This window comes from Ruditapes philippinarum, unplaced genomic scaffold (genome assembly GCF_026571515.1).
Source record: "Ruditapes philippinarum isolate M1 unplaced genomic scaffold, ASM2657151v2 ctg6935_1_1_1_1, whole genome shotgun sequence".
Classification (NCBI taxonomy): domain Eukaryota; kingdom Metazoa; phylum Mollusca; class Bivalvia; order Venerida; family Veneridae; genus Ruditapes; species Ruditapes philippinarum.
Genome location: NW_026854574.1, coordinates 1 through 13,644, shown reverse-complemented (window position 1 = coordinate 13,644; position 13,644 = coordinate 1). Strand labels below are relative to the sequence as shown.

Here is a 13,644-nt window from a genome sequence, read left to right as displayed (position 1 = left end):
CCCTTAATTATAGTTCCTGAATAGTTTTCAATAGAGCATACAAAAAAAAAACACAAAAAAAAAATGTTAAAGATACATGATGACAATGTATTCTCTAACTCTGTATTATTGGCGCAACTCTTACTTTTAGTATTTTGTTATGTACGGTCATGCATATGGTGAATTTAAAAATCTTTGACCTCATTCAATAAAAAAGGAAAGTTTTAGTTGAATTTGTTCTGTTTTTTCAAGAAAAATCATTGTATAGTTTTATATATATAGACTGTTAACTATACATGTTGGACATTATTTTACCTCAAATTTTTTTTTAAATCATGCAGTTTTTCTCTAAAATTCACTTTATTTTAAATTTTATCTCTTTTCTGAATTAAATTAGGATTAGAATTGTTTAAAAGAAAGTTCCCTTTCCCCGACCTGTGAAAAAAAAAAAAAAAAAAAAAACATGACTGGAAGGATTATAAAAACCAAGGCATTTGTTGATTTTTTGATGCAGTAATGGTTATATCAATGCCTCACTTTGGTTACAGTTAGCACAAGCAAAGAAAGTATTCAGTCAGTTTGCTAGAGGTCCTGCCTGTGATAAATACATGAAACAGCTGGAAGACTCATGTGAGAGATTCTGGAAAAATGGGAGACAACTCTGTGAGGAAATCAGTCTGACAGGCAATCATTGTGTTAATCCAGTATGTATATCTAGTATTGTTTTGAAAATATATAACAAATTAATGCAAAAATAGGAAGCAAACACTTAAAAACCAGATGGTTGTAAAAAAATAACTGAATCTATTGGTTGTGAACCTATATGGTTCTTTTTAACTTGACTTTTCGAAGAAACTTGACTTTTCGAAGAAAAGGGGGAGCTATTGTACTCAGGCAACAGTGTCACAATATGGTTAAGTTTTTGGGTGAAAGTAAGTATCTCCAAACCTACTAAAGGGAATGGGTTGAAATTTCACACACTTATTTGAGAGTATAATATGAGGTTACTATACAAGGCCCAAACCTAACATGGATGTTGACAGAATTATGGCCGTTTTTCGAAATTGAAATTCTACACTACTCAGGTTCTTGTTTTGCTATCAAGCACTGAGAATACTTGAGCATGGCGTCTTACTGAAGTTCTTGTAAGTGTGCATGAAAACTGGTGTGATATATTTTAGAAAGGAAAAAATAATTGAAAAATGTATTTTTATGACGAAATATGAGTTTCAAAGCATGTCTTTTGACATTATTTTTATTTAGCTTGCATTCAGAACAATGAGATAAATGACTATTGTCAGTTGATATAAAGTGATGGAAAAAAAATGAATATATTTACAAGATATTTTTACTAAGCCTTTGTCCTTCTAAAGTTATATTAAAAAGTTGTCCTTTACCCGAATAGACTTGTCCAGCTACCATTATAGCACATTTTTGGTTCCAGCAAGTTAAGGGTAACTTTTGTTATAAGTCACCATAATGACTTACACAGTGTTTGTGTGGCTAAAAATCCAACCAAAGAAAACCAAAGTGTATTAGTTATTTAAGCAAGATTTTATTACAGTTACATAAGACAGAGGATGAGATAGACACTGAGAGTAACTCACACCTTCCCTTGATGCCACATTCTAGTCAACTCAAGATGAAAGCCGCTTGTAATTGTGGGAAAAAACAAGCTGATAAAGAAGATCCATTTAATCACAAGGTAGATACATTGTATTTTCCCCTGTCAAAGTAATGTGGTGTATAAATATCTGAGAACAATCGGGGCATCTGTATTGGGGTGGTTTAGGTTGTAATCTTCAAACCGTTTTGAGTTTGAATCTCGCCAGAGATTTTGTATTTTTTCATGTGATAAAGCTATCCTGCTAGCTAATGGAACATTGGTGGTTTTGCATTCCTTGTTTTCTTTCATGTGATAAAGCTATCCTGCTTGCTTACGGAACATCAGTGGCTCTGCACAGGTGCCTGAGGTCTTCCTCCACCAGTAAGCTGAAAAAAGTCGCCATATGCCTTTACAGATTTAGTGTCATGTTAAACCCAACAAAAAAAATGTAAACAAAGAGTCAAGTTTACACATATTTATTTCATCTGGATTGTGTACTCATGATTAGGACCACTTCCAAGCCTATCTCTGGAAGTATCTATTTCTGGTGTCATTTAAGCACACATGGATGTGACCTAAATAGGACTTAAACCCATCATCCCTTGGTTTAATAGGCAGACTCCATATTCATCAGCCAAACTGTTTGCTTTTACTCAGGTAATTGATGCTGACATTTATTATATATTAATAATACATTATTATAGCAAATATAAATACAGAAAATGTTTTCATTCTTAAAAAATATAATTCATTATTTAATTTTACCCATGAAATATGGTGCTATATCAGTCAAATATATTTCATATTTTTTAAAAATAAATATGAAATATAAATATGAAAGTGGGCGGAGTCAAAACTCATATTTATTTTAAGGGACTTCTTTCGCCGTTTTGTTTGTAAAATCTGATGAATACAAAACAACTTTTTCTTGAACATTGTTTTGAAAACTATCTAGCATGATAGAAAATGGTCTAACTAAGAAAATTAATCCGAACACCAATATCTTTAATTCAGTAATTAACGCTGTACAGACGTTTAAAGAGCTGTTTACATGACGTCACAATGTAGCGCCAAACAGCGCGTGCTTACGCATAAATTACTACGCGCTGTACAATTGCAGTTGGTAGCAAGCAAGGGGATTCGTTAACATTTTCTTTGATAATGAAATTAAATAAAAAGGTTATTTTTTCGTTTTTCGTGAAATATGGTATATATTTTCACTCAACATGATAAAATGCCACATATTTTCACTCGCCGTACCGGCTCGTGAAAATATGTGGCATTTTATCATGTTTCGTGAAAATATATTCCATATTTCACGCAAACGAAAAAATATCCTCTTAATATTCTTTTTATCTTTGTAAATATTTAAAATCATAATGGTACATGAAAAATAATGAATCAAAATCAGTTTTCTAAAATTATTTATATGAAGAAATTTTAGATTATATGGCAACCAATTTAGATATTCTCAAAAGATTAACAAGTTTGGTCTATTTTAATTTTTGGATAGAAATTAAGACTGTTATATGATTTCAAAAAGAATTTATTGTATTGTAGAAAATCGTAGCATCTAACAAGTTTAGTCTACTTTATCTGATTTTATGCCAATTTCAAGACATTATTGGTCATAACCAACAAGCTTGAATTAATATATTCTAGGCAGCCAACTATGATTTCTATGTAAAACTCGAGGAAATGTGTTGCGGAAAGTTAGAGCGTTATGAATTTCCCGTGTTTCAAGCCAGCAGTACCGACATACGGGCAGCATTACTTACACCACCGGTCAGGTCTAAGGCTCAGCCACCCAAACTTCAGAAGGAATCAGTCTCTAGTGCGGGTAAAGGAGAGGTGGCTGGTGTAACTCAAGGCATGGCCAGTCTCAGTCTGGCATTGAGTCTAGGTAAGACAGTTTTCATATTTATTTTTTTTCGAACATTGGTGTTTATGAAACATAAAATTATTATGTAAAAAAAGGGAGATTATTGTTTTCGACCTACATGTGTCTGTCACTCACTTTCATTCATCAGACAGACTTAAACGTGAATTAAATATATTTATCACATAAACCGTGGCGCAGGAGTGTAATAAAGCCATGTAATAAAAACGATATTACACTAGTGTAATAACACTTTGACATGACGTCATTTGCGCTATATGGAAGCATAGCTTTAAAGCGTGCTAATGTTAGCATTACACTATAGGCGGGTCATTGAAAAATTACTCAGTTTAACATTTGACTGTTCTTATTTTATATATGTGATAAAAAGAATATTATATTCGTGTAGATTCAATACTAAATTTATTGAACTCAATGAATTAAACAATATTATGCTCTCCAGAGGCTAGCATAATATGGTCTTATTCAACTCGTTCAATAAATTCAGTATTAAACAACACTCATTTAATATCCTCTATGTGTTTTATGATTTGACATTGATATGGCCTTGACCCCCTAATTGACATAGTTTTATTCTGTAAATTTCACAGACTGATATTTATAAACAGATTGTATAAGGTGGGTATTCATGTTTTAGCCAGATATATTTTTGTCGAGGTAAAGTTTTATTGAATTTAATGAAGTTATTATTGTTAAGATTAAGGGGGAAAGATCTTAATACTCTTGAGCGATAGAAAATTATTATCTACATAAGCCAATTATTATGCTCCCCGAAAAAATTTCGGGGGAGCATATAGTCGCCGCCTTGTCCGTCCGTCCGTCCATCCGTCCGTCCGTCTTTCCGTCCGTCCGTCCGTCCGTCCGTCCGTCCCCTTTTCTTGTCCGGGACATAACTTTGAAACAACAAGAGGTATCAACATGAAACTTTGTAGGTAGATAGATCTCATTGAGTAGGTGTGCAGTGCACAAGAACCGTAACTCTGCCTTGCCTAATTTTTGAATTATTCCCCTTTGTTTATTTTTACACTTTGAACTTTGTCCGGGACATAACTCTAAAAGTATAAGAGGTATCAACATGAAACTTTGTAGGTAGATAGATCTCATTGAGTAGAAGTGCAGTGCACAAGAACCATAACTCTGCCTTGCCTAATTTTTGAATTATCCCCCTTTGTTTATTTTACACTTTGAACTTTGTCCGGGACATAACTCTAAAAGTATAAGAGGTATCAACATGAAACTTTGTAGGTAGATAGATCTCATTGAGTAGAAGTGCAGTGCACAAGAACCGTAACTCTGCCTTGCCTAATTTTTGAATTATCCCCCTTTGTTTATTTTACACTTTGAAATTTGTCCGGGACATAACTCTAAAAGTATAACAGGTATCAACATGAAACTTTGTAGGTAGATAGATCTCATTGAGTAGAAGTGCAGTGCACAAGAACCGTTACTCTGCCTTGCCTAATTTTTGAATTATCCCCCTTTGTTTATTTTACACTTTGAACTTTGTCCGGGACATAACTCTAAAAGTATAAGAGGTATCAACATGAAACTTTGTAGGTAGATAGATCTCATTGAGTAGGTGTGCAGTGCACAAGAACCGTAACTCTGCCTTGCCTAATTTTTGAATTATCCCCCTTTGTTTATTTACACTTTGAAATTTGTCCGGGACATAACTCTAAAAGTATAAGAGGTATCAACATGAAACTTTGTAGGTAGATAGATCTCATTGAGTAGGTGTGCAGTGCACAAGAAACCGTAACTCTGCCTTGTCTAATTTTTGAATTATCCCCCTTTGTTTATTTTACACTTTGAACTTTGTCCGGGACATAACTCTAAAAGTATAAGAGGTATCAACATGAAACTTTGTAGGTAGATAGATCTCATTGAGTAGGTGTGCAGTGAACAAGAACCTTAACTCTGCCTTGCCTAATTTTTGAATTATCCCCCTTTGTTTATTTTTACACTTTGAACTTTGTCCGGGACATATTTCTTAATGTATAAGAGATATCAACATAAAACTTTGTAGGTAGATAGATCTCATTGAGTAAGTTTGCAGTGCACAAGAACTGTAACACTGTCTTGCCTACTTTTGTAGTTATTGCCCTTTGTTCATTTTGACACTTTGAACTTTGTCTGGGACATTACTCTAAAATTATAAGAGATATCAACATGAAACTTTGTAGATAGATAGGTCTCATTGGGTGGAAGTGCAGTGCTTAAGAATCATTACTCTGCCTTGCCTTATTTTGAAGTAATTGCCCTTTGTTTATTTTTACTTTTTGACTTTTGTCCTGGACATTACTTTAAAACTATTAGAGATATCAACATGAAACTTTGTAGGTAGCTAGATATAATTGGATAGAACTGCAACCTAAACAAAGCCTGGTCTAATTTTGGAGTTATTGCCCTTTGTTCATTTTTTTTATACTTTCCTGTGTCCAGAACCTTCTCGGGGAGCATCACCCGGTTCAACCGGTTCTTGTTCACAGTAAAGTTTTCAAATTAAAAGATAAATTTGTTTAGTAATAATTGAACATTGCACACTTGTCTATATACTATAGACATGTACTATGTAATTTCCCTCCTTCCTTTTAGATATGTCTTTCCCATCCTCATGTAACTATACATTGTTTTTGTTTACCATTGATGTTTACTGTTTGGTTAATAATTGTTTTATCTATACATCATTGGAAAGTGTTAATGATGTTTTGTTTTTCAGTTATTTTTTTGTTGTGTAACAAACCAGTTTTTCAATTAAGCCCATGTAGGGGATGACCCTTGACAATGTTGTTAGAGCTTTTTGCCCAACTTGTTTTGTTTGTACACTTATGATAATGTATGTGAAATTGTGAAATTATGTATTATATTCATATAATCATACCAGAAAATATTATTAATTCAAAACTAAACCACGTTTTTTTTTTCCTGTGTAAAATGCTATTCAACAGCATTATTATTGATTACAGGACTTTCAATAGCAAATTTTTTGTTAAAACTCGGCAATATTTTATAACCATTACTCAAACTGCCTAAAAGGAGTCAGTCCTTGCTCTCACTACACATGGCATAAGTCTGTAATTATACCTTCTAGTATTGCTAGGAGTTGATTATAAGAAACATTTAGTTGATTTTCTGTTCTTCAAACACTTCATTGTTATTCTTATTAATCACATACCTGTGCCACTTTTGCAACTCCATAAAAATGGTATTGCACAACCATGCATATATTTTGACTTGACGTCATTTGCGGTATACAAACATAGGGTAAAGACCTGTTAAATGGTAGCGTTACAGTTTGGGCGCATCAATGGAAAATAATTCTTTTTTCACTTTACTTTAAACAGTCTTTATTTTGGGGATGTGATAAATACATTTAAAGGAAATTATATTTGTGTAGGTTCATTATTAGATTTATTGAACTCCTTGAATAAAGTAATATAAGGCTTGCCAGAGTCTCGCATAATATGATTTTATTCAACTTGTTTAACAAATTCAGTATTGAATCTACCCTATTTTAATATGTGTTATTTATAACCTATGAACTTGCATATTGAAGAAATTGTAAATATTTTTGATTGTGTTAACAACACACATATTAATGTGGCATAATGCTGATTTATAGCTGGACTTTTCAAAGAATAAGGAGAGTTAGTATACTTACTCCAGTATCAACACTGGCATGAATATACCACAGCTTGATTATGTATTTGCATGCAAGTTGATATCTCCATAACTTCTAAAGGCAATGGGTTGAAACCTATGCATTGGACCGCTGTGATTATCTTACATGATGGACACTGGTCCCATAACTCTGAGTTCCCTTGTTATAGAGTTATGCCACCTTTTGTTACTGTAAATCACAAAGAAAAGTCAAGTGTGCTGTCTTATAGACAGCTCATGTTTTGTTGTAAATTTCAGCTGATTTGGCCATATATTTTGATAGATTGTCTATAGATTGACCAATAATTGATAATATCAAATGTTTAGGATAAAATATAAAAACTACCTTAAATATGAAAAAGACAGCTCCACTCTTTTTATCATGTGAAAATTACTAGTAAATTATTAGGAAATTTACATACATTTTGGGGGTCACATGAAATTTTTTATTTTATTATAGTTGCAAATTAGATTAAAATTAAAATTTGTTTACAAATATGGCAGAATGTAAAGTTATTTTGACTTTTACAATTACACCCACAATTAACACTTAGATGGGCATAAATGTCACTTTAACCAGATTTGAAAGCATAACTATCTATTAATGGAATGAAGTAAAAAAACAGAACAACAAGACTTTTATTATTCTTGTATTTTTTTATGCAAAAAAGTGCAGTATTTACATATTTTACAGGGTTTTCATTATTAACAGATTGACGGTCCATATGGATTGAAATGCTGTTAAAATCCGTTGTTTTTTTCAGCCTGTAGATTTAAATATACCCCTTGGTTGTTTTTATTGGCACATCTTTTGCCTCGTATAAAAAGGAAAACCTTGATTTTATTGATATTAAAACATCATACTTTCTTTTTAATTATTTTATTATGATGATTATTTAATATTTAAAATATGCAGGTCAGTCTGGTGGGAGTGATTTGTTTGCACATGGTGGACAGAGTAATTGCAGCCCTCTACCTGATCAAGATGATGCCACACCTAATCCAGATCAGCCAGAGGCTCATTCTCCATCTTCCCCATGTAAGTGAATGTTTTGTTAGGTTTTATTTAAATATATTTGAAGAGTTATTTCCCCATCAAAAATGACATATTTCCCAGTTTTATAGCCAGCATGAATTAAAGAAAGCATTATGGTATGCCAGATAGATATAAAATTAAGATGATCTCGGAGATCTTTACTCAAGTCTGGCATTGTGTGATAAAAACAGTCAATGCTCTTCATTTCCAGGTGCAAAATGTAGGTCACGCTTCATTAAAGGAGAAGTTTTTCTTGGATGGTATTTTTAGTGAGCTTACTATCTCAGATGAGTTTTGTAAATTTTATATATTCTTTTAGTGTATATAAAATTATGCTAGAATGTTTCTCTGCTTTTCCTGTAACTGTTTTTAAGGACCGTTATTCAAAGGTAAATTAAAGGGATATAAATATGCAAAACGTTATGTTATGGCAGAGGTTGGTGAATTTATCATGATCTTGTTTTATTACAGTAAGCCCGACCCCTCTTAGACAGCACTCTACAACAGAATATTTACCTGGAATGATCCATACAGAGTCACCAGTGGGGCTTCTACCTAAGTTTCCATCATGGTCGCTGGTTTGTCTTGGAAAATCAAGTCTTTATAATCATACACAAGGTTAGTGGCATTGTAAATACAATTTCCATTATCTATAATCTGATTTTTCTACCCCTTAAGTGGGATAATGTTACATTTTGATTCTCAGAGATGGCATAATGTTGATTAATAAAATACATTAGAACTTCGGTAAGTCGAAGTTGAAGGGTGTTGCTAAAAACTTTGACCCAACTGGACTTCGACTCATGAATCAGTCTCTATTAAATAAACTTTTGAGCCATTGATGTTAATAGTTGGTAGCAAAAAAGGTGTAATGAAAGGAAAGAGTAATAACTAAACCTAAGCTAGTAAATATATCCCAGGTGGTAATCAGGCAGATCTCAAAATTAATGAAACTTATTTGTGCTTTTCATTTTCAAATTAATCTATGACAATTAGAATTTCGCTCTCATACATAGGAAGTAATCGATGGATTTATGGCTTATTTATGGTAAAATGTTTTTGAATTATTCTTTACAAACCACAAAAAACTTTGACACATCATACAAATACACACATAAAAAGTCAAATCTTAGAATGGTTTTAAAAAAGAATATATCGGAAAAGATCAGAAATTCCATTTTACTTTTACACATTGAGAAAGTCGACTAATCAAAGTTTGACACATAGAAGTTCTACTGTATATGCAAAAAGTTTTAAGGTATTGGCTTGTAGAACATTTGTTTACCTTAGATCTGTCAATTAATATGGTATGGTAGTGAGTACACCCTCTTCATATTAACTTTTATTATACCCCCAAAAACAAAGTTTGGGGGGGTATATAGGAGTCACCCGGTGGTCGGTCGGGCGGTCGGTCGGTCGGGCGGTCCAGACGTCCGTTGCATTTTCCTTGTCCGGAGCATAACTTGAAAACTAATGGTTGGAATTCAATATAACTACATACAATGGTCAAGCACATTGAGAGGAAGTGCAGTGCACAAGAACCATAACTCTATCTTGACTAATTACAGAGTTATTGCCCTTTGTTACTTTTCCTTGTCCGTGGCATAACTTGAAAACTACTGGTTGGAATTCAAAACAACTTCATACAATTGTCAAACACAATAAGGGGAAGTGCAGTGCACAAAAACCATAACTCTATCTAAAGTAATTACAGAGTTATTGCCCTTTGTTGCTTTTCCATTGCTTTTTTTTTGTCTGTTGCATTTTCCTTGTCTGTGGCATAACTTGAAGACTAATGGTTTGAATTCAATATAACTACATACAATGGTCAAGCACATTGAGAGGAAGTGCAGTGCACAAGAACCATAACTCTATCTTGACTAATTACAGAGTTATTGCCCTTTGTTACTTTTCCTTGTCCGGGGTATAACTTGAAAACTACTGGTTGGAATTCAAAAAACTTCATACAATTGTCAAACACATTAAGGTGATGCAGTGCACAAGAACCATAACTCTATCTAAAGTAATTACAGAGTTATTGCCCTTTGTTGCTTTTCCATTGCTTTTTTTTTGTCCGTTGCATTTTCCTTGTCCGGAGCATAACTTGAAGACTAATGGTTGGAATTCAATATAACTACATACAATGGTCAAGCACATTGAGAGGAAGTGCAGTGCGTAAGAAACATAACTCTATCTTGACTAATAACAGAGTTATTGCCCTTTGTTACTTTTCCTTGTCCGTGGCATAACTTGAAAACTACTGGTTGGAATTCAAAACAACTTCATACAATTTTCAAACACAATAAGGGGAAGTGCAGTGCACAAGAACCATAACTCTAACTAAAGTAATTACAGAGTTATTGCCCTTTGTTGCTTTTCCATTGCCTTCTTTTTTTTGTCCGGACCATAAATTGAAGACTTATGGTTGGAATTCAATATAACTACATACAATGGTCAAGCACATTGAGTGGAAGTGCAGTGCATAAGAACCATAACTCTATCTAAAGTAATTACAAAGTTATTGCCCTTTATTACTTTTCCATTGCTTTCTTTTGTCCGGACCATAACTTGAAGACTTATTGTTGGAATTCATTATAACTTCATAAAATGGTCCAGCACATTGAAAGGAAGTGCAGTGCACAATAGTGGTGCAACGATATACCGGTATACCGGTATATTGCAATACAGTCTCGGGTCGATACGTACCGCGGTGCAGATGCCCTGTATTGCGGTTTTTTCTTTAATATTTATGCCGAAATAACATGAATGTAGAAACTTCAATTTTGAATCAGGAAGCAACGATTTACGACATCAAAAACAAAACATCAATGAAACATGAAAAGATTGCCGACACTAGTCGATCCCTGTGATGTATAAAGAAACGCCGCGCCGCGAACTTTTCCTGACGAAGCTCTTTGATCTTACCGCGCGAAGTAGCAGAATCGTGTGACGTCATTTTCAGAGTGCGGCTTTGATCACGCTTTATTAAATTACACACAGTTACGCATTTTAAGTTAGGGACTGATTAAAATTGTTGATTAACTGAAATAAAAAAAATGGAAAAAGAAGATTTTGAACTAATTAGAAAATGAGAAAGCTAAAAGTAAAAATATGGGTGGAATTCAACTTAAAAAAAAAAAATCTACAGGAAAAATGATTTAGGACGGCATAGCCGTTTGTAAAAAATGTAAGATGGATATTCGCTACAGCGGAGGGACCACAAATCTAAATACACATTTGACTCGACACCACAAAAGCAATCTGCAACAAGGTGCATGCAAGTCTGGTACTAGTTTTGCATTGCGGCAACAGCGAATTCAACCCAATAAAAGCAGCCAACAATTTTATGAGTTTTTTGGGGCCGACTTCCCAAATACAAGCCTAACAAGTCAGCGGTGTTGTAAGGGACATAACCGCCAAGCCGGGTCGTCGCTAGCCAATTCATTGTTTAATGAAATCTACAACCGTTTAGTGTTTGTCTCAAATGATTGGGCATTTTAAGGAACATATATTCGTGTTTTAGACCCCTAGAGTAACGAAGCCCTACCGTCACTACGGTACTTTTCTAAAACTTTATACCGAACTATTTGTTACATATCGAAAAAAAACACGTCTTGGGTACAATTAAGTCAAATGGCTTGAAAGAATCTAACAGTCGCAACAAAACGACGGACGGCATTGACTATGAACACGTTGGATAATTTCTTATAAGGGAAAAACCTACATTTAAAAAAAGCCTCAAGACACCAGGTTCACCTTTGTTTTTCATTCTATTAGATACATGTAGTGTTCTAAAGAAGATATAATCTAGAAGAGTTTGACAAATCTAATAGCTTACGTTTTTTACTGTTTTCTTTAATTATTTTAGTATACACTGTACCACAATACGTATCGCAATACAGGCTGTCTATATCGCAATATATCGCAATACGGGTTTGGCTGTATCGTTGCACCCCTAGTGCACAAGAACCATAACTCCATCTTGACTTATTACAGAGTTAACTGCCTTTTGTGTCTTTTCTTTTTGTCCAGAGCATGACTTTAAAACTACTGGTTTGGAATTCAAAACAACTTCATACAATGGTCAAGCACAATAAGGGGAGTGCAGTGCACAAGAACCATAAAACTTCATCTTGACTAATTACAGAGTTATTGCCTTTGTTACTTTTCCATTGCTTTCTTTTGTCCGGACCATAACTTGAAGACTTATTGTTGGAATTCATTATAACTTCATACAATGGTCAAGCAACATTGAGAGGAAGTGCAGATAAGCCCTAACTCCATCTTGAAATTTACTGAAATGACTAAAACTGTTTTCATACAATGGCAATAAGGGGTAGTGCAGTGCACAACCATAACTCATACTAGAGTTGCCCTTTGTTACTTTTCCTTGTCCAGAGGATAATTTGAAAACACTGTTTGGAAGTAAACTTCATACAGTGCAGTGCACACAAGAGCCATAACTCCATTTTGACAAAATACAGAGTTACTGCCCTTTGATACTTTTCCTTGTCCGGAGCATAACTTAAAACATACTGGTTGGAATTCAAAACAACTTCATACAATGGTCAAGCACAATAAGAGGAAGTGCAGTGCACAAGAACTATAACTCTATCTTCAGTATTTATAGAGTTATTGCCCTTTGTTCTTTTTCTTTGTCTTTCTGGACTTATTACAGAGTAATTCAATTAAACTTCATCAATGGCCAACCACATTGAAAGGAAATGCAACATACATGAACCACAATTATCTTTAATTGCCCACAACCATAACTCTATGTTTCAATTCTTTTACAAGGTATTCTGTTACTAGTAACATCCTCATTTCCGAAGCAGACTTGTGGGGGTATTAATCACAAATAGTGATAGTTCTAGTTGATTTTATCGTTACTATCTATATACATCTTACAGGTTTAGATCTTCCAGGGTTTTTAAGTGGAAGTAATTTTCTGTTACCCTGGGATATAACAGTACAAGCAGAGAGAGACAAATGGCCCACAGTAGGGGAAACTACAGGCAAGAAAGGAAAACAGAAGAAAGGAACACGGGGGAAAGGTAACTAACAGCTATTACTATGTTTATGATATCAGATTCAATTTATATCAATGAGAGATGGAAAGGTAATGCAAGGGCTTTGCATATATCAGTTGCATTATAGAAAACAAAAAAATGAGAAACAATTTTCTGACACCCAAGGTTTTTTGTACCATCTCTACATTTATTACTTATATCATAATAAGGCTTAAACCATTTCACATGGTTAAATTTGTAAAATAATTTTCCCGCTAGTTTTAAATTATGCACCATCCATTCTTAAATTAAGGGATTTCAGGGGAAAAATTTTAAAAAATATCGACCATATATTTATGGTTTGGCCACATCGTTTTGAGGAATTGTATTCCTTTATGGCCTATCTTAACGATTTCCACCCCTCCATCAAATTTACGTATGAAATAAGCAATAA

General features: G+C 33.7%; 1 protein-coding gene across 2 annotated transcripts in view; it reads left to right on the top strand.

Moving 5' to 3' along the window:
- The window catches only part of LOC132740503 (nonsense-mediated mRNA decay factor SMG8-like), a 29,460-nt gene extending 16,202 nt beyond the window's left edge, over positions 1–13,258 (top strand). Inside the window, exons 13-19 of one of the 2 annotated variants that reach the window (XM_060728416.1) lie at positions 528–683; positions 1,544–1,684; positions 3,248–3,488; positions 6,081–6,101; positions 8,062–8,184; positions 8,653–8,799; positions 13,092–13,258. In XM_060728416.1, coding sequence (XP_060584399.1) covers positions 528–683; positions 1,544–1,684; positions 3,248–3,488; positions 6,081–6,101; positions 8,062–8,184; positions 8,653–8,799; positions 13,092–13,243 — 981 coding nt within the window. In that variant the 3' untranslated portion in view covers positions 13,244–13,258. The remainder of the gene's footprint in view (positions 1–527; positions 684–1,543; positions 1,685–3,247; positions 3,489–6,080; positions 6,102–8,061; positions 8,185–8,652; positions 8,800–13,091) is intronic. The other variant, XM_060728417.1, reaches the window with a different exon arrangement.
- The last annotated feature ends 386 nt before the right edge of the window (positions 13,259–13,644 follow it).